The 21,497-nt window shown below is 43.7% G+C and overlaps 1 protein-coding gene across 9 annotated transcripts in view; it reads right to left on the bottom strand.

Moving 5' to 3' along the window:
• Positions 1 to 3,374: 3,374 nt before the first annotated feature.
• NAV1 (neuron navigator 1) overlaps positions 3,375 to 21,497 on the bottom strand; it is a 407,211-nt gene continuing 389,088 nt past the window's right edge. For 6 of the 9 annotated variants that reach the window (XM_061631862.1, XM_061631864.1, XM_061631866.1 and 3 more), the window contains 12 exons: positions 19,868 to 20,027; positions 18,886 to 19,060; positions 18,196 to 18,293; positions 17,565 to 17,660; positions 15,001 to 15,160; positions 12,995 to 13,230; positions 12,365 to 12,516; positions 10,780 to 10,851; positions 10,416 to 10,612; positions 8,830 to 8,948; positions 8,343 to 8,540; positions 3,375 to 6,500 (listed from right to left, as the gene is read on the bottom strand). In XM_061631862.1, the coding sequence (XP_061487846.1) occupies positions 6,408 to 6,500; positions 8,343 to 8,540; positions 8,830 to 8,948; positions 10,416 to 10,612; positions 10,780 to 10,851; positions 12,365 to 12,516; positions 12,995 to 13,230; positions 15,001 to 15,160; positions 17,565 to 17,660; positions 18,196 to 18,293; positions 18,886 to 19,060; positions 19,868 to 20,027 (1,756 nt within the window). In that variant the 3' untranslated portion in view covers positions 3,375 to 6,407. The remainder of the gene's footprint in view (positions 6,501 to 8,342; positions 8,541 to 8,829; positions 8,949 to 10,415; positions 10,613 to 10,779; positions 10,852 to 12,364; positions 12,517 to 12,994; positions 13,231 to 15,000; positions 15,161 to 17,564; positions 17,661 to 18,195; positions 18,294 to 18,885; positions 19,061 to 19,867; positions 20,028 to 21,497) is intronic. The other 3 variants (XM_061631868.1, XM_061631869.1, XM_061631870.1) reach the window with 1 other exon arrangement.

Raw genomic sequence — 21,497 nt, 5'->3', positions numbered from 1 at the left:
AGAAATATTCTGTGCCTTATAGACTCTGTTGTGACTGACAGCTGCCATACTGCAGATAAGGACATCCTTCTCAAGCTTTACATAACGTGACAACACATTTCCAACATTGATAAAGCCTGGATGGTTGGCACTTGATTGATGTCATCTGCAATCGACAATCAGAAAGATGGCAGCATCTTTACATGGCTAGGAAGGCCCTTCTGGAACGCCCCTCAGACCGTAATTGGATCTGGAGCCTTGTGTACACGATAAATGTTTTCACCCAAATGTCCAGAGCAAAGGTGGCAAGGACCCAAAGTTGGATGTATCTAAAATCCTTGGATCAGCAGTAAGTAGTTTTAGTTTCCTGACTTAGATTTTCCTATGACTAAAATGGAGATTCACATGCAAAATTATATAACTGTTATTTGCAAAGTACTCAATATGGTCAGAGAAATTTAAATCCATGAGCTTTGTTGCACTGGAATGTATATTTATAACCCTGTGCACCAGGACAGGACATTGTCCAAATCACATCAAGAGAGAAATGGGAGATGTGAAACAGGGAGCATGTAAGAAACAAGGCCTTTCCATCTCCTGTACTTTAGAAAATGTCTCACAATTTCTTCTTGGTTCACTGCAAATTCATGGGCTTCATCACTGCCCATTATCCAAGTTAGGCCAATGCAAAACCATCATACATAGAGCAGGCAGGAAGAGGCAACACAAAAAAGTGGTACAGTATCTTTTTTGCTTACTCAAACCATGATGCCCTCTCCCATTACCTTGATAGGCTATGAGATGGTCCACTTTGGAGCCCCAGAGGAAGTTGGGGACAGATAGTTGAGTCTCACTCCCACCAAGCAGGGCAGGGAGGAGATAAATTGTGTCTGTAACAGGTGCAAAACAAAGGCCAAGCACCCACTTCCTGCATGCAGAGCAGCAAGAGGAAGAAAATGAAGTTGGTCTATTACAGCTATTAAGCAGCAGTTCCACAGATGCAGGAAACTGTGGAATCCAACTTGGGTGCTCACCACCATGGGGTGCGAGCAAGGGGGAGAGGCTATCTCCTTAAGGTGGGGGGAAAGCCCTTGCCAGACAGCTGAGGCAGGTGCTTGTCCCCAAGAGGGGGTGGTTCGGCAGGAAGCCACTGGTTGCATCTCTACCTCCTCATGACAAGAACAGGAGGATAAGAGGCCTGTGGAGGGCAGGATGTAAGCATATTAGGCAGGAGCTGTTGAATTCAGAGCAGTTAAGCTACTGCCCTTGCCTCTTCCTCCCATTCCTTCTAATCTTTCATGGAAGGAAGAGAGACAAGGAAGTAAAGAAGCCTTTTTCTTATAATCGTGTTTTGGAGGCTTGCAGAGGCTTCTAGTCTAAGACCCAAGAGCCTGGACAAATAGTGGCTCCTCCTTTGAAGGCAAAGTCAGTAAATTTTTTTGTCGGCAACGTAACTTTGGTTGGCTCTGCCCTGAGTTGGAAGAGATGCTATCCCTTTCCTGGCTTCTTTTCTACCTCTTAGAGAGCAAATTAGATTCCAATAGAGGTGAAATCTTCTCCCAGCACCTTGCTAATGTGTAAACATGGCTCTGATCTTTTGTCAAGTAGTTAGACGAATGGAAAGACCTAATGGGAACGAGGCAAACCAGGTTGGAACTTTTGAGTTGAGACCATCCCTCTGTGGGGCATTCACATTTCTGTATAGAACTATTTGACTCTTTAGTGGGTGCAACACTTGGGCCTAGTCCTATCCACCTGACAAACAAAAAGTCTCCTCAGTCAATGGATGAAGGATAACTAGCTGCAGGTAGGCAGGGAGAGAAAGCCAGTTTTGTTCAAATGATCTAGGTGTCTTGGGATGAAAAGCACCTGCCAAGCCATTGACTGAGTTGATTACCTAAAGGAGTTCCAAGCAACACTGTGAATGATGGGAGCATAAATGAGCCTAGCAGAGAAGGGGTTAAGTGTGACCCTGCCTTCTCTCCCTGGGCTCCTTATACTGAAGGCAGGAGGTCTTACATGTGCCCTGGGTATACAAGACCACCACAGACTTCATCTTGTAGACACACAGGGAAGAGCAAGATCTGCCAATTCATAGCTAGAGGCTCCCCTTCCTTGAAATGGTGACAATTAAGGCAGAGTTTCAGCACCATGGGCAACTCCACAGCCTCGTCATTCAAGCTGCATTTTGCTCAGATTACCACAGTGTGACAGGCAGCAGCACAACTTCAGTTCAAAAGCACAAGAGTCTTTCCCATTGTACCGTTTGTCTTGAATGAATGCCCATCCTTATGATAAGATACTGCTCAGTAGGGCTCCCCCTTTTCTGCTTGTGCATATGGTCAGTGAGGAAGATATAAAATAAGAATGCTTGTCTATACTAAACCACTTCCTTGCTACCTTTCCTTTCCCAGTCTAGTCCCCTTCCTCTCCTATTCAGATTGGGGAAGGGAGAGACTTTAGCAGCAAGTGGGCAACCTCTTTGAAGGCTCTCTTAGTCACCACCTCCTTGCAAGCAGAACATGGCTAATAGTTCTAGATTAGTCCAAAGTGAAGGCTGAATTCAGTAAAAGACATTCTGCTTGGAAAAGAGAGAGAGACCTCAAAAAGGTCAGGAGAGGAGATTAACGTCTGTTCTTACTTTGCAGTAATGACAGAAACAATTACCAGTAATTCCAGAAAACCCTAGTTAAGTTTGTCATGTATTCATATAACATTTGTTCTATGCTCTGTTGTTTTGTTCATAATTAAAACTCAACTGAATAATATAATGTGAGGCAGGCTTACACAGAGGCTCAGACAGTTGCTAGTAGAGTGTGTGTGTATGTGTAAACTTGGTTGAGTGGGAAGAGCAGAGTCTGCAAACAAGAAACAGAAAGCCAAGAACGTACTTTTGTTTCTTATTCAGTCCTATCTTATGTCAAGTGATTTGTCATTTTAGTTCTTTTGGCTCATGAAAAGTACTGCAAAATCTTCTATTGAATCCTGCACCATTTCTTTACTACTTGTAATTACCACCGTGCTGGCCAATTTTTTTGGCAAATATGCAACAAACTCAAATCCAAAGTATAAGATACATTCTAGCGAGAGCTACAGTCCACCTGTAATCTGTGGCTCTTCATATTTGCTCTTCCTCTCAGCTGTTGAGCCAAGGAGCAGGCAACACTGGAGAGGCAGGTAAGCCTGCAGGCCTGACTCAGCTATAGCCAGGCCCAAAGGCCCTTCTGGTCTTGTTCATCAGGCATGTCACAACATACCTGTTGACTACACACTAATTTCATCCAATATACTACTAATAAATTCATTCTTCTAGCATGGATTCTTATGTAGCCCAAATGGCACCATTCATACAGTAGATGGAGGTATCCGCACATAAGATGGAGGGAATGCCAGTGTTTGAAGTACAAAAAATATTTTAAGGTAAAACAAAAAACAAAAGAAAACCAGCCCAATGAAGAATGAACAATGCTCAGTGGACACAGAATGCGGACTATGGTGGGGGAGAAGAATGGGAAGTTGGGAGGAGAGAGAATGAGTGCTCCACACTGCAACGTTTTGTTGCAGGTCCCGCTTCTTATGGTTACAATTACATTATAGTTACATAAGGAAACAACAATTATGTTTTAATTTCAGGAGGCTCATTCTGTCAAAAATGGGGGGTGGGACCTAAAATTATACACACTCTATACGATGACTGATCAAGTGCAGAACTTGGCACATAATCTGGAGTTCTGAGAATCTCCACTCTCACTTTTAAAAAGTACAATGTCTAGACCTCATGATTGCAGAGAAAATACTGAAAATACGGGCAATGTCACTCAAATGTCTCCTAGCAACAGCCATTCCATCAGGCTGCAGAACAGAGGGGGAAATGCAAAGCAAGGCTATCCCATCACCTCTCTTGAGAGACCAGATGCCTTTGGCCCTCCCTCAGACATCACCTAGTGACAGCCAATCTATCAGGCGATCAAAACTGTTTCCATCCCAGCTGGTAGTTATAAAAGAACTGTAACTTTAAGAATTGATGCCCGAGCTTGCCTTTCCCCCACCCCATGCCCTTTTCCTTGTGTGTCTTGTCTTACTATTGATTTTACCTTTTATGGCTAAAGAGCAGGATAAAAATGCTATGAATAAATTTATTAAATAAATGTTCAGAAACATATGGGTTTAAGTAGGACCTCTAGTGATTTCAAGTGCAATCCTTGAGGTATTTGGCACAGTTTATCTATCCATGGAGCTGGCTAATAACCATTCAGTGTAAAAGAAGCCCTAGTGGCTTCTGTATCATAAGAACAGTGAGGGGATGATAGTTAGATTAGCATGATATATTAGTGAAACTAAACACTGGATAGGAAGGGAATACTGCATGAAGTAAAGCTTGTTACGCTGTGCCAGGAGAGCTGAAATTTTGCTTTCTATATTGTGCTAGTATGAAATTATTATTGAACTCCTACAATACTTAAGTTGGACAAGCCAGGATCTGCATTATGGAGACCCTAACAATTATCTGGCTTCTTACATTCTGGCTAAGTGACGCAATTCCTACAACCGCTAAAGAGGAAATGCAAAGGAAGATTCTCTTTTTTTCTGCTATAAAAACTAGGTCCATACTTCTACCTTAATTTATCCAGGCCACAGGTTTCTAATACTGATGCCTGTACAATGCAACATCCAAGCAGAAGATATCACACAAAGTGGCCTCAGCTAGTAACATACTAAAACCAATGAGTTCCATTAGGGTTTGAGCTGCTGGTTTTGCACTGCTAACTTCCTTTTCAAAGCAACTCTTCAGGAAACCTAGTTGCTAATCAGGCCTCTGGAGGTTGAGGGGCTTGTGAAATGTGTCATGAACCTCACTCTCATTTGCAGAGAGGGCTAACCAACAGCTAGAAATTTTGCCTCCTGATAGAAGCTGCATGGAAACTCACGTAAGGCAAGAAATTCTAGAACCAAAAGGCAAGACAAGGCAGTTCTATACATCTAACCCAAATATCTCTATCAGTATAGGAAAGTAGACCTAGCCTAAATCAGAGCACTACTATGCACCTGTGAAGATAGCCAACAGCACCAGGGTAGAAAAAGAAATAGTGTTTGCTTAATTTGGAAGGCCTACTCATGGATGGCTCTTTATCTGGAAATCAAACAACACCCAAATCTCAACATGGACAGAATGTTGAAACAATCGTGCTACATTTTTATTCTGCAAAATGTGAGCAGAAGAGGAGAGTCGCAAGCAAGTCAGTATGTGGGTAGAGTTGGGAGACATCTTTAGTTTGGGAGGCATTTGATGGTTTTCCTGCGCAAGTGGGAACCACAACAGAACATTTTCTGACCCACCTTTGGTTCTAGTCTGTAGGCCTCTTGTGCTTTTAGGAATGGAATGATAAAGAATGGGACAGGAAGGGGAGCCCATCCAGCAAATTGTGCATCTTTAAGAAGGTTGTGCTGCCGATTCAACCCTGTGTGCATCTGATGCAAGCTGCAAGGACTCACAAGGCGAGTTTCGTTACTGGAAGTCATCCAGTCAGCACCAATTTTAGTTGGGAGGGACCACGCTGATGTAATTTACAGATTGGTAAAACAAGAAAAAGGTGAACTGAACAACAACAAAAACCTAAGAAACCATAGCTCCTTTGTGTGGAACTAATGCCAGGTAGTTAAATCAAAAACAGAATTCCTAGAACCAAAAGGCAAACAGAATGGCCCAGCTTAACCAAAATAAAATAAAGGGGGAGGGAAACAAAGCAGAGTTTATTGGGAGTCTGTATGTAGAAGGATGATCATGCAGATTAAATAAGGAGGGCACAAAAACAGAGTTAACAGTCCTAGGGCTTTGCCTATGTTTGTTGTGGTAGGGAAGCATCAAGAGGGGAACCAGCTACAGCAGCAGCTGGTTTGCTGCAGCGGTGACTCTTCTACTCCGATACTGCCAGGTTCTTTTCTGGGTTTTTGCTTTTCTTTACATTATAAAAAGATCCTCATTTTAGGGAACCACAAACTTGTCTACTGCCCCGGCCTGCTGGCACTGCCCTGCAAAAATGCAGTGGCCAATTCCGCGAGATGGTCTTGAGCCTTTGCCCCACAAAGGAACTTTGATGCTGGGAACCCTAGATCCAAGGGGTTTATTAATGCCCCCGTCATACTGCAAAGCTCAGGAGTTTAGATAGAGGCAAAAAGCCTAGGAATAAAAACTACCATTCTCCTACCACCATAGTCGATTGGGGGGGGGGAGCAGTATCTTGCAGAAAAGGACCAAACTGCCTCTTTCATTGTCCATCTGCACAGATCCCAAAGCAAGTGATGAGCACCTCCCTACCCTCTGTGGTGTTCTTTTCCAAACCACAGGTTCCAGATACAAAAAAAACAAAGAAGAACAAGGAGCGAAGGCAGCTGAGACCAGCTCACTCCAGTCTCCGTTCCAGTCATCTTTAGAGTGTGGACTGCACAGTGGGGTCCAGAGTTTCTCTGTCAGGAGACTCAATATAGTTGGCTGCTTCCTGGAGCTTCAGCAACATTGCCATCTGCACAGAAAAAAAAGCAAAAAGTAAAGAGCTGGAGTAGCTCCTGGGCTCATTTATAAATATAGAAAGTTGCCTTATACTACGTCAGATCATTGGTTCATCTGGCTCAGTCGTCTACACTCACTGGCAATGTCTCTCCAGGATTTGAGACAGGGGTCTTTCCTAGCCCTACCTCGAGATGCCGGGGATGGAACCTGGAACTTGTTGCATGGAAAGAAATGCTCTGAGCTAAGGCCCTTCCCCTTTGTATATACCCATCACTCTGTAGAAGTCCTTCAGTCTGTAGTACCCAAGAACAAGCTGCCCCATACCTGGTAAACACCCCAGAGGAATAAGGAAGGTATTATTGGGGATCAGGATTCCAAGGTAGTGAGGAGATGAGCCATACAGTAAAATCAGGTAAAGTTTATTATATGTGCTATGGATAAGATGAGATGTCCTGCCCAAGGGAGGAGACAACTGTTCAGCCCTTCTACTACAGATAAGAGGTCAGGTACAATTTAAAATGCATTTTTGCATAATGGAATCTTGTCATGTTTACTTACAGCAGTACTGAGTAAAGCTGTGTCTCAGGCTGCAATCCTATACTCACTGACCTGGGAATGAGCCCCATGGAATCTAATGGGCCTTCCTTCTGTGTGGGAGTGCAAGGATTGCACTGTTAATCATTATGTGCTATTTGATTCAGGTGGGTACATGTGTTATGTGTCCAAGAATGCCTTGAAACTCAAATGGATAGTAAAAATGTTCAGGGAAGAGCCTAACTCAACTTCATAAACTAGACAGCTTTGATGTTTTTTCCCTAGGTGTGTGTACGTGTATGGAGGGAGGGTCTGCACTCAATAGAATACATCTGATAAATTAAAGCCAATTAAGGTGGGATGCATCATAGTTGCAATTTTTACAAATCAGCTGCATGCTTAACATAATGGGGGTGTTTCCAGCTACCCCACCACCCCCTGCCTTTGGTAGCCTTCTAAAAAGTTGCTGTGGGGAGAGGACTGCGACTAACTTCATGGGAGGGACCAAAGTGAGAATATCAATTACCTTCTTAGTTTTGCTATTGCTGGAAAGAGTTGTGCTGCCTGCCAGAAGATGTAATGTTGTTACATTTAAAGTACTGAAAAGCTGTATTTTGCTTGCTGTTATACTTGCCGCTTTATTTCTGTTTTATTATTCTTATTATTATGAAATTGTTCTTGCAACTGCTGATTTTGAGATGTATTGATATTCTCTTTGTTGTAGGCTGCTTTGATCACTATTTGTTTGAGGAAAGGCAGCATACAAATAAGATGAGAAGGAGGAGGATACTTCAATTATTTTGTAAATTTGTATTCTGCCCTTCATTCAACAAGTATTACCAGGATGGTTAACAAGCTAAAAATAACAAAACGTTCAAAGAAATCAATAATTAATAAAAGAGCAGGATAAAATAGCAGCAATTAAAAAAAAACATACTAAAAGCTCATCAGTTGTTAAATGCTTGAGAAAAATAAAAGGGTATTTGCTTCGCACTGAAAAGACATTAACACAGGTCCCAGGCAAACCTCCCTGGGAAGAGAATCCCAGAAAGCTGTATTTGTCCTCAAAAGCAGAGTCTGGCTTTCAAAATGGGACCAGACAGATTTAGGTAAATGTGGTCAGTGGAGCATGGACTAGCTAACACAGGACAGCTAACACAATGGTTGGCAAAGTTTGGCATGACAAGGAATAGCTTAGCCACGCATCCAACAGGGTGGTAGTCCCAACTTAATTCCACCATGCCAAAGATTACAAGAATAGGTTCCGCTTCTAGAAGCCTATTGGTTGGCAACAGTCCTCCTCTGCAGTCTGAAGACGTACCAAGGGGTCTGATTCAAGAGAGTTGGGTGTAGTATCCTTGCCACTCCGTTCCTCTGGGGGTGAAACAATGCTGTGAGGCCCCACACTAGGTGGAGGAAGGTGATAGAGCTTTGACTGGTCTTGTTGGGCCGATGGCCATGGCAACGTGTCTCGCACCCACTCCACAGGGTCCTCCCAGGCAGCTTTCTGTCCATGCACCTGCAATGGGGATAGGCAAGAAAGAATACTGACACCTTGCTGCAGCCTGGCTGGCACTGGTAACATCAGTCAGAGAAACAAGCCATATACACATGCAGTTGCAGCGGATGGATGGAAGCTCAGAGCATGTGCAAGCAGAAGTTGGACAACATTAGAAGAAATAGCTTTGCTATAAGACACATGCCTATGGATGATTTCCAAGAGAACAATAGGTCAGCTTCTAGGCTAAGCGACCTGTACATACAAATGGGTGTAGGATACAGCCATCACTACTAGTGGACAAAGATACCTTGATCCCATCCTTTGCTCCCTCCTGAAGGTAGGGGATGATGGAATTGTTCCACAGGTCAATGAACCAAGTCCGGAAATCCTCAATACCAATGGGGCATGAGAGGAAGAAACAGGGACCTGGAAAGCAAAGTGAGAATGGGGAGAATTAGTTAATAGCCAATGTGGGAACACAAAACGCACCCAATATTTTGGGTAGGAGATCACTACTATGTCACAATGGCTGTGGATATGTCAGATATAGCAAGTCAGTGAGGTGTACTAGATAGATTGCTGGACTTGCACCAGGAAATTTAGAGAAACATACATCAGACTGGTGGTCTATCTAGCTCAGCATTGTCTACACAGACTGGCAGCAGCTCTCCAGGGTTTCAGGCAGGGTTCTTTCCCAGCCCTACATGGAGATGCCGGGGATTGAACTTGGGACCTTCTGCATGCAAAGCAGATGATCTACCAGTGAGCTATGGCCCTTTTCTGGCCTGGTTCAAGTTAGTACTTCTTGATCTTGCAAACTTCAGCAGGTGACTGTGAAGATAAAATGGGATAAGTCCATCTCTGCTGCCCTGAGCTGCTTAAAGGAAAAGCAGGATACAAATGTTAACACATCAGTGTCACTATCTAGGGTTCAATCAAACAAGACCTTTGAAGCAGACAGAGGAACCAACAACCCAAAGGCATGAATGCACTAGGGCCAATCTATACCTTGGATCTGATCTAAGTCAGAAGGGCTCTAAGTGTATCTAACCAGTGTAACTCAGACTATATCTTGCATCTGACCTACATCCTATCCTACCTTATCTTGACAAAGGAAAGAAGTCAGTTAGGCTTATTCCATGGGCTGCTGTCTCTGTTCAAGGAAGGAAAGACATCATATCATGTACTGCTTTCTCTGCAGACACAGTTTCTAAGGAAAATCCTGAACCACCCAGTTCTATGTAGGCATGACAGCTCCTTACTAAACTGGGACACATTTAATTCTGGTTCCTCTGATATTTGGTTTCAAGTTTGGGTTTGCATGAACATGTGAGGAGGAACTATATGGCACTCAGAATGCCCGTAGCCAAGATTTGCTATTTGGATCCAGAGTGTAACAGTGACAGTAACTGAAGTACTGAGAAGCACAGAAAAGCCCACACTTAGCAAGACATGATCAAATCTGCCATTCATACTTTAGACACTTTCAACAGAAATACCGAAGAGAAATTATAGTGTTTAGCTGTCAAAGATGCAGCAGAAGGTAGGGCTTAATTTGAGCCAGGAAATTTGGATATTTAAAACAAGGGCTCCATCCTGGTACACTTAAAAATAATAATTGAGTGTATCTCTGAGTATATGCAGTACTCATCACTGAGTAACCACACACCTAGCTCACTAAGACTGAATGGAAGGGACGCCAAATGAGAAGTTGTAGCTTCCATGTATTCTTGAGCTCCGGAATCCCTCCTTATTTAACTACTGGAAACAACAACAATAATGTGATACCACTTGATCTAGGTATTTCACAACAGCTTCCCATCCCAGCTCCCTTAATGACACAGCTTGTTCCTGACAGTATATTCAGCTAGCATGTCTGGAGTCGCCACTTACCAATGAGGAAGTCAGAGGTGCTGTGCTTCTCCAGGAAGGTGTGCAGATGGTACCAGAGTTTGGGCACCCAGTCCAGCACACGCAGCAACTCCTCCCGGTTGGCATTAACATCACTGTCAGACTCAAGCAGCTTTCGGCGTAGATAACGTACCAGGAAGCCATTGGCCGGTTCCACGTTGTTGGAGAATGTCAGCATCCTGCAGCATATATGGCAACAGGTTAGTAATGATATGGATTATATATAGTCCTTTCCACAGCAGGACAACAGTTTTTGGAACCAGCAGGTGGGAACAGAAGAGGAGATGCTGTTTTAAAAGCCAGCAAATCACACCTCCTCCAGTGGATTCAGTATCACTGCCTTTACCTGAAGCTGAGATGAAGGCCATGGTTTGGAGTCATCTTCACAGGCTGGTTGGTTGTCCCAATGATGTAGGGGCTGGTGGGAGAGAGAACAACAGTTCCATCAGGTAAGATATATCCTAACAGAGAGCACGTCTGGAAGCTCTTTGCTCTGCCACTTTCAAGCTCTCAACACAGTAGGATTATCTATCAGAATATCTGCCTTACATCCAGCAGAGGTCTTGACTATAACTAGCACATCATCATCTTTTCCTCATATCAGTTGCTTTCCCCCACCCCAGACAATGGAACAGAGCTGTGGAGAAAAATAAATAAATAAAAACTAAATGGAGGGAAGTTCTGCTAAAAGGAACAAGGGCTGTGCTGGGACTCTGGCATGTGCCAGAAGCTAGGAGAAGTGGAGTTGTTTTATATTTAGGATCTTTAAGAGAGTAAGAGCAGCCCTGCTGGATGAGATCAAACCAGCATCTAGTCCAGCAGTCTGTAACCTGCCTGCAGTGTGCATTTTGCCTGCAAAGGTGGGATATAAAATCTGAATATAAGTAAATAAATAAATGTGAGATAAAATTTGGCTGGACTCTTAATACCATCCAACGTTTTCTTCCTGGCTAAAGGGTTCCAGAGACTCTTGGTAATGGGGACATATCTCTCTCCAATGAAAGAGAAGATGGCCTCATTGCAGAGAAGTGGCAAACCTTTTCTGGCAATCCCACTCTTTTGCTCCTAGTTGAGCTGGACAGCAGACAACACAATAATGCTGGAAAGGCAGGCCCAATAACCCTGCAGGTCCTGAACAGGGATGCTACAACCCATTGCTACTTGTGCCACAGTTTGGCTACCCATCACGTAGAACTAGAGGTGGAGATGTTTTCTTCCATGGTATGGAAATCCTGAGACAGTTATTCATCATCAGTAACTGTCTATGGTGAGCAGCAGGATAGGCAGGACCAAATGCACAGTGGAGCACCAGAACACTGCTTCAACTGCGCAAGTGGCCCCACAAAAGTTTTTTCATGCCCCCCTCAGACCCTCCCTCTAAATTTGTCATTTTTAAATAAACTAACAAAATCTAGTTCTTAAAAAAGAAAAGACTGCTCCAATGGATCCTCCACAGTGATGCCATACTTTTTTGTCTCCCAATTTTAATCCCCCCAAATTTTAAATAAATAAATAAACAAACTTTTAAAACACAATTTGACTGATTGCTCCCATAGATCGACCACTATTATGCCAAAATATTTTTTGTGGCCACTCTGAGCCTCCCTAAATTTGTCATTTTTTTAAAAAAAAGTCTGTATTTAATAATGAATTATTTTTAAAGATTATTTAAAATAGCGCAGAAAAGTTAATGGAGTGGTCTTTTGGAAGGCCGCCTTGAGAACTGCAGTTCTCGTCACATCCACTTTTGCCATGCCCATTTTTACACTTGGTCACAACCACTTTGACACACAGCCCTCAGCGGGTTGACCAAGGGGTAATTGCAGCCCTTGGCTTGAAAAAGGTTAGCCGCCCGTTTTAGAACAATCCTTCAGGATAGCATGGCTATTAACAGGTACGAGTGAAATGCTGTAGTAAAAATAGTCTCTCACCATTTGTGGTACTTGCAGGTGAGTGCTCCATTGACAAGCTCGCTGATAGATCCAGGCTCACTGAGGTCATCAAGTAGGATGACCAACGGTACATCTATCCCTGTTTCCCGATCAATCTGATTGGCCAGATTGGAGAGATAAAGTTGTAGGTCCTGTTAAAGAATGATGCAAAATGGAAATCATTGTGCCAATATAAACAAAATAAATATACCCTGAAAGAAGAAACGCACATATATAAGGAAAGATATTCAAATGGAAGTCCATTTACCAGGCTAGGAACTGGGTTTAGGAACAAGGACTAATTAGGACAGGAGAGGCACACTGGCAAAGGGCTGGAAAAGGAGGGTGCTGAAGATTAGAGCTTTAATCCTATGCCTACTTACTTGGCATAAGTAAACATGAACTTACACTGAACTCATTGGGATTTACTTCTGGGTAAATATGTATACGATTGCACTGGATGATTAAGGGGAGCAATGAGTATGCATAAGCCTCTTTCATATGAAGTTACAAGGGAACTGTGACTTAGGAATGAAGGCTATCAGCAGGGTTGTGCTAGGGATCAGACAGATCATTTCTCTGGCTGTGCAGAAATTGCAGAATAGCTAGTCTCAGGCAGGGGTTTCACACCTTGCATGACTGCTGGTGCATGTTGAAGGTATTGACAATGCCATCAGTGACCTCACGGCCTGAGCGCTCCACCAAATACTCAGCCAGACGATTTGTCAGGTAGGTTTTGCCAGTTCCACTTGGCCCAGAAAGGATAAGGCGTCGGTGCTTGAGCAGAAGGCTTATGTAATGCTGCATCATGGGCTTGGGGATAAGGGTCTCAAACACCAAGCTGTCCACACACTTCTCTTTCAAACCTGTGTAGAAGAATGTGGCTGTTAAAAGACATTCCTCTCTCACACTCAGGGCTGTTATCACATTTATGGCTCCATCAGAACAGTCCCTCCTGCACCACGGTAGGCTCCTTCTTTTACAAGAATCTTCTTCAACTGTTTCAAGCGGTTGCAGCACGTCAGCTCCCACTACTGCCACCATGGTGAGCCCCTCTTCTTCTGGACTAACTTATCACGACTTCATGTATAGCAGTCTAACATTTCTCTCTGGCCCAGGGTCAGAATCTGGAAGTGCGATTTTTTCTAACCAAAGTTAACAAACCAGAAGGTCACATTACAGTTTGTTTTAACTATGTTTTGTTAGAACACACCACAGTTCCCAAGTTGGTAGGTAATACAGAATTGCAATTTGTTTTAAAGTGAAAGTTCTCTCTCCTCCTCCTCTTGCGTGTGGAGAAGTAGGGATGGAAAGCATGCCAAGTTCATCACTGTTTGTTCCTAACAATCTAAGCTGTTGTTTAGATCAGGGATGGGGAACCTGTGGCCCATCAGATGTTGGTGAACTCCAACTCCCAGCCAGCATGGCCAATGGCCAGGGATAATGGGAGTTGTAGTCCAGCAACATCTGGAGGGCCACAGGTTCCCCATCCTTGGTTTAGATAATCATCTAGAATGGGCCTCAATCTGGGACTCATATTTCAACTCTACATCAGAACTACAAAAGAATAGAAACATGCTAATTGAAAGTGACCTAAGAGGTCATCTAGTTCAACGTCCTGTTCAATGCAAGATGTAATTACAGCATCCCTGATAGCTAGCAGTTCAGCTTCAGCTTAAAACACCTCCAGTGAAGGAGAGCCCACCACCTCCGGAGGCAGTTTGTCCAAGTGTTGAAGAGATGTTACTGTTAATGTTTAGCTGAAATCTACTTCCTGTGCTCTGGAGCAACAGAGGAGAAACCTGCTCCACCTTCTGCTTTACTTCCCTTTAGATATTTGAAGACCACGTTTCCCCTTAATATCTTTTCATCTTCAGGCTAGGCTCATTTAACAACAAGAAATCAAGCCTTTAGTGTCATCACTCCAGTCCTGTGGAATGCTCTGCCAATGGAGATTCAGCAGACACCTTCTGTTCTGACTTTTAAATGCCTGCTGAAAACATTTCTATGTCACCAGGCTTATGCAAGCAAATGGGAATATATCTTTCTGCAACAGTTAGTTAATGATTTCTGATTTTACATTTTTATATGGTTTTATTGTATATTTATATATGTTGCAAACCACTTTGATATACATATATATATATTTATGAACAGTGGTATATAAATATTTTTATAAATAAATAAACAAACTATCAACCTCAAAAGAACACAAGTTTCCAGACCCCTCACCATACTGGCTGCTCTCTTCTGAGCATGCTCCTGTTTGTTAGTGTAGCATCTAGAACTAAATGCAGAACTATGACTTTTTGTGATCTGGACTCTATGCCTCTGTTAACGCAGCCTAAGACTACATGAGATTTTTTTTAACAGCCACATTGTTATATACATATTCCTTGCAGTACAGCCAACCTATAGTAATACAGTGCTGCATTTAGCAGCTCCACCATTGCCACTTCTGAACTTAGTAGTGTTGTCCAGATGCTCTCTCATTCATAGGACCCTGTTGCTTTGTCCTCCTCTTTTTGGCCCTGCTGCATTGCTGGTAGCTTGGAAGTGAGCCAGCAGGAAACAAAGGATCAAGCAGAGGTGGCCTGGCATGATATATAAAAGTATTAAAATAGCTGTAGCAGTACCTTTCAATGTCACAGCAATACTGGTCACACCCCGTCGGCAAGGTGGCAGTTCTGGTGGCTCTGTGTCCAAGACCCGCTTGACGTGGCTGATGCTATACCCATAGACAGACTCAATGCTGAGCCCCAGTGTGAGAGCAGGGTCCATCTTGGTAACATAGTCCTGAGTGAAGACAGGGAGCAGCTTGGTTCAAGTCAGGCCTCAGAAGTAAGCCTAACAGTAGATTGGTTAAAATCTTTTCTTTTAAAATATTTATACCACACAACTAATCACAGTTCTCAAAGTGGTTCATAACATTTTTAAAAAACAAAAAAATAAATAGCAATCAGTGCCAATATAAAAACAGAAGAACTACCTACCACCAGTAAATGAAAACAGCAACAGGAATAGTAATCCATTCACTCACACACAAACCTCCAGATGTCTGGGTAAACAGGAAAGTTTTTATCAGGCAGCTGAAAGTTATTAGGGTGTGGGAAGGGAGTTCCTCCATGAAGGGTTACTGGATGCCTTTGGGGCAGTTACCCAAACCTACCTCACGTAGGGATGGGGGAGAATATTAGCAAAATCTGATTTATTACCAGATTTTGACAGAATCCAATAATTCGCATTGTTCTGGATTGGCATTGATTTCTTGTGGCAGGTTGCAGATGTCTTCGGCACTTTTTTTAAAAAAATGCCCCAAATTTTACATTATTGTTTCGTAATCAGCTTTCCTCTAAGCTGATGCAGTCTTAACTTCTGTCTAGGTAATAACAATAACTATTAACAATCAAAAGTACTGCAAAACAACAAGACTGGTAAAATTTGGGGGGCTGTCCTCGTTAAGCAGTGCAGCAGTTAGCCTGAGGCGAGAGACAGAATTAATGGGCGATTAGCTGCCTAACTGATATTTAAATAGGAAAAAAATCTGTGGAACAGTGCCTACAGCATAAGCATTTTCATTAGCATTGTTAGCAATTGTGTTATTTTTTCGCTGGAAAAAACTGTGAATTGGCAATTGCAAAAACAATCAGGAACAAAAAAATGGTGAGTTGATACTGAAAGCCAGACTGTCAGAATTCAAACAGATGGGAACCAGCCACCACACCCCATCCCTACCTCACAGGAATGTAGAAAATGAAGAGAGGGAGAACTATGTATGCTGTCTTGAGCTCCTTTGAGGAAATATGGGATATAAATGTAAATAAAAACAACTGCCACTGCTGCCAAGTAGAACATGCATCAAAATGTTGCAGTAGGAAGTGTTCTTTTTAGGGTTCCAGTCAGACAGCCATGTTTTTAGGACGCTCCATTCCACTGCCCCTCCTCTCCAGGTTTTCTTCCCTCTAACCCCCCCCCCCAAAAGGCACTGAGAATTCTGTTGCTACCAAGCATGCTCAGTCCCCATTGTGCTATTTCTGGGGTTTCCCCACCCTTTAGGTTTTTTTCCCCATTATTACTTCTTGGAGTTCTTGAATTCCTCCCTCTTATGCATGGATGCTACATATGGATCTACACTGACAAAATGAGTTCACTATTAGTACCTACTATTGGACAATACAAGCTGAAGTTAGCTAAAGATACTTTCTGCCATAGACGACCAATTTTTGGATTGGTGTGTGGTGAAAGGTGAAGGAGAAGGCCTAACTAGTGCACAGCCAGAAAATACCAGCAATGCTTGGCTCACATATCCATTAAACCCCCCATGAGCTTCCACCAGACCACGGTTTTGTAAGGCCACTAAGTCAAGTTCCCTATGAAAAGGAGGACGGTGTAAAAGGAAGCCACTAGTTTTGTCCAAAGGGCTGCATGGCGGCTCCCAAACAGATCATGGACGAAGGCTGATGCCATTATATTGGCCTTGTTTGCATGTAACATGAAACCACTAACCATAATTAAGCAAATTAATTTGTGCACACAGTCTGAACTTTGCTCCTCCCTTACCTGAGTAGGGAAACAAATCATGGAGTGGCTGATGCTACATTTAAACCAGCTCTCATGATTTGCTTTTTCCAAACAGACCACAATCAGGAAACCAAGAACAAATCATGGCTGCAGATTGTAGTTTGTTTGGACAGAAACAAACCATAAATGCTGGTTCTAAGGTACTGCCAAGCAATCTGGTCCGTGGTTTCTTTCCCTACTCAAGAGAGGAGTGAAGTGGTGAGTGCTCAAGCTCTATGAACCAGCATGCAGATCATGTACAAGTTAATTAACTTAACTATGGCTTATGGCCAGCATTATGTCCAAACACAGCTATTATGTCCTTATTTATCCTGCGTTTGTTGAGCATGGGGGTATGTCCTTCCATTTCTTTTTTCATCGCTTGCTCCCTTCTGGGGAGATAATTTCTGAACTTGCTAGATTGTCCCTGCTGGCTTTTAGAGTTAGTCTTATCTCTGCCAGAGCTGTCACTTAAAGTTCTCCATTTCAGGTCCCTATGTTAACCTAAAGCCCAGGAGGGGAAAGTAGAATAGGGTAGAGGTATAGAGTGGTTGAACCACTATGGTTCAATATCCCAAAAATTTCACATGAAGTTTCCAAAGACGTTAGAGCAGTCAAAAGGTTGCCGTTATCATCATACCTTGAAGACCTGACACACAGCTTCATCCAGCATCTTCCAATCCAATTTTCCGCTCACTTTGTAACTGCCCAGATAGAACTCCTGCTGCTTCAGGTCCTGGAAGCCGAAAGGAAGATATAAAAAAATGGGTGGGATTTGGAATCTGTTGTCACCAGTTTATAATGGCAACTGGATCAACTCAGCAGAGTCACACACACACACACACACACCAATGTTGTAGCTCAGGGATGGGGAACCGTTTTGGCCATGTAGGTCAGATCTTTATCTTCCTCCACCCTGTGGGCCAATATTGAAAAGTGGGTGGGAGCAGCCACCTGTCAAAGTTGACCAGTGGGGGTGGAGTAGGGTGAGGATAGGGAGCCAGCAGGATTGAACTCACAGCCCACCCCATGATATGTGGGAAGTTCAATCCTACTTTCTGCATGGATTCTGCACAAGCAGGCAATCCAGCCATGTCTCTAACCATCCCACACCTGACATCACATATGATGTTAGGTGTGGGACAGGTTGACGTGGTTTGGGGAAAGTGACCTGGTGGACCAAATGGCAGGCCAGATTTGGCCACAGCCTGGAGGTTCCCCACCTGTTGTAGCTGGACAATGCCTTTCCCCACTCTTCCATTGGTGCTTACCCCTTTGATGATGTGCTGAGGTGGCATGCGCACTACAATTCGTAGCGTCACCTCATCCCTCTGAGTGCCAGCACTGATAGCATCCATTGGTGACAGTTCTAGAAAAGGAATAGATAAGTGTATATACTCTGCATAGAAGCAAACATCATTGGCATGGGATGGTATTGTCAAGAACCCCCATGTGTTAAAGAGAAGGACTTCCTTCCTTCCTCTGTTATCCTATAGTTCATTGCCTTTTGGCCTCTGCCCTCATGTCTCCCCTACACGGTCCAGGACATCTATTTCAAGTTTGATAGATGCTGCTTCTTTCTCTCCTCCAGCACAGATTCTCTCTACTTTTAGTCTTCAGTGCAGCCCCCCTGGTCCTATTATTTTCACCCCCTTGTAGATTCTCCATTTGAGAGACAGTCGATCAGTTGTCAATAAAGCAATGGCATTGACATAGTATTCATAGTCTGTGCCCAAATTTCATCAAATCCAGCTCCCTGATGCAAGGCACAACTAGGTAACGGACCCGCCCCTCCAATCCATACAAAGACAATCCCAAATCTTCCTTCCCACATCTCTCCCCTCCACCCACCCACCCCAGGCAAGGGAAAGAAGTTAAAAAATAGAAGCACTGATTTTGCAGCATCAGGTGAACTGCTATCAGTAGCTCTGTGGCCCATTTTGTGTGTGTGTGTTTCATACCTGTATCAGTCAAACTGGGACTAAAAGGGTGAGGGAGTTGGAGCCCTAGAGAGCGCCTTGGAGAAGAGGCAGCAGATGAGCTCAATACATGACTTGGGATGGAGCTTGGCACAGAGGAAGGTCCAGGAACCACCTTCAGCCGGTCATTCTCAGCTTTCAATAGATCCACCTCCAGCTACAGGAAATGCACAGACAGCAGTGACAGAGGTGAAAGAACTAATAACATTATGGCTTTCTTGGGCCTAAAAAGGAGACCATGGCAGCAAATTCTAAAGATTGAGCTTGCTCCAAGGGTTGGACATTGGAAATTCCACACCAGGGTGCCTTCGCTACTAGGAGAGCAGGTGCCTGGCAGTTCCCTATTTCCTACTTGTTAGCACTGATTTAAAACCCAGAGTACTGACAGTAAGACAATTGAGAAGGTAGTAGAATCATTTCCTGGGCCTTAAAATGATGCCCAAATAAAATGGTTGTTGGAGCTTCTGAAGCTGTTGCTGTCCATCTCTCTCAGCTCTGCTCTGGCTCATGTACATCTGGACTTTCTTTTCAACAACACATCTGGTTAGAGCAGTACTACTGGGCCAATGCCAGAAAATGGGAACACTTCAGTGGATAAGGTGAAAGCAGTGTTGACAGGCACTTTTGTTCAACTACAACTTCAATCATCCCGACCATCAACCACAATGGCTGGAGCTGATGGGAGTTGTGGGTCCAACATCTGAAGGGCCACAGATTCTCCATCTCTGCTGCGACCATCCCACGAAGAGTTGTGTGTAGGTCTAAAGCAAACTTGCTTGCACCAGCAGACACTGGGCCAAATGAAGGACATTAAATCACATCACTTGTTTTGTCTTTTTGTGAAACTAACAAACAAACAGAAAATGCTTAGGAAACTACTGTCAAGGGCATGGACAGTCCCACTGACAGTCAAAGGACTGCAGCCCCAAAGAAGTGCTGGCTTTGCAGGGTACACAGTACCTACCTGCATGTTGTGCATAGTTTCACGCAGCTGGTCCAGCTGATGGGCAGAGTTTAGGGCCTCCAGACGTATGTCGGTCAGTTTCATCTCCTTTTCCCACAGCTCTGAGCGTAGCTCTGAGACTTCCTTTTTCTCAGGCTCCTCTTCATTGGTCTGGAACAGCCTGCGCAAGGGATGAATAGAAATTTAGACATGATCTGAGAAAGGTGAACAATGCCAGAAAGGGGGGGGGTCTGTTCCAGCTAGGAATGTGCTAGAATTCTGCCCAATTTGGATTTGGTACTGAATTTTCCATTAATTTGCTTATTCTCAGCCATTGAGGATTGGATTTTAATCTCACAAATTTCCATGGCTATTTGTGAAAATGGACTTTTTTTAAAAAAAATCTGCCTCTCTAAACATTGATTGTAAGAATGAAAATTTATCAATATTTCTTTTTTTAAAAAAATTGAGCAACCCCCCCCCACAGATTAGTAAAAACAACAGTGAGCAGATAAAGAATGAACTCAAATCAATGCCACCCTTTCAGGCTGATGGAATGCTTTTGAACTGGCACCAACCAATGGGTCCTATCCCTAGTGCCACCTGAGGTTGCTGCTTCTGGCTAAGGATCTTTGGGAGGGAGGGAAGCAGTCTTTCTTCCTGGTTGTGCTCTCCAGTCAGTGCCTGAAATCTTTCCCACATATTACAGGAGAAATTGTTGTGCAAACTGTCACTTGGCTCCACTCCCCCTCCCCCAGGGCACACAATGTTTGGAGGCACACTGATTCACTAAACTGGATCTTCAGGCCATAAAAGGAAGTGGGATGTCACTGCACCTGCACTGGGGACTAGCGCTTAATGCAAAACATAACAGGATTAATGGAGAGAACCTTATTGTACATATTACAGATGCAGGAACGTGACGACGCCAAACACTGGCTTATTTGAATCCATCTACTTACAGCTTAGAAAGGCTTAGAAAGGCCCTCCGTGGCGCAGAGAAGTAAGCGGCGGTAACGCAGCCGAAGCTCTGCTCACGGCCAGAGTTCGATTCCAACAGAAGGAGGAAGTCGAATCTCCGGTAAAAGGGGTCGAGGTCCACTCAGCCTTCCATCCATCCGTGGTAGGTAAAATGAGTACCCGGCATATGCTGGGGGGTAATGAAAGGCTGGGGAAGAAACTGGCAATCCCACCCCATATATACAGTCTGCCTAGTAAACGTCACAAGACGTCACCCTAAGAGTCGGAAACCACTCGCACTATAAGTGTGGGGACACCTTTACCTTTACCTACACCAGGGATGGGGAACCTGTGGCCTGTCAGATGTTGTTGGGACTCCCAACTCCAGCCAGCCCCAGCCAGCATGGTCAATGGTCAGGGATGATGGGAGTTGAAGTTCAACAATATCTGGAGGGCTACAAGTTCCCCATCTGTTTATACCACATGGAGCTTAGTGATGGATGGGATGCAAGACATCAGCAGCAGCATTATTGTTATTGTTAATTAATAAATTTATAGATTATTTACATGCCAAAATGGCTAGACATAGCAGACTAAGGCTGACTACACACCCTACAGATAAAACACACCTTCTCCCCTAAAGAATCCTGGGAACTGTAGTTTGTTATGGGTGCTGGGAATTGTAGCTTTG

Source organism: Rhineura floridana, chromosome 6 (assembly GCF_030035675.1).
Source record: "Rhineura floridana isolate rRhiFlo1 chromosome 6, rRhiFlo1.hap2, whole genome shotgun sequence".
In the NCBI taxonomy this organism is placed as follows: Eukaryota; Metazoa; Chordata; class Lepidosauria; order Squamata; family Rhineuridae; genus Rhineura; species Rhineura floridana.
Note: the sequence above shows the minus strand (reverse complement) of the source record. Positions and strands in the feature narration are given on the sequence as shown.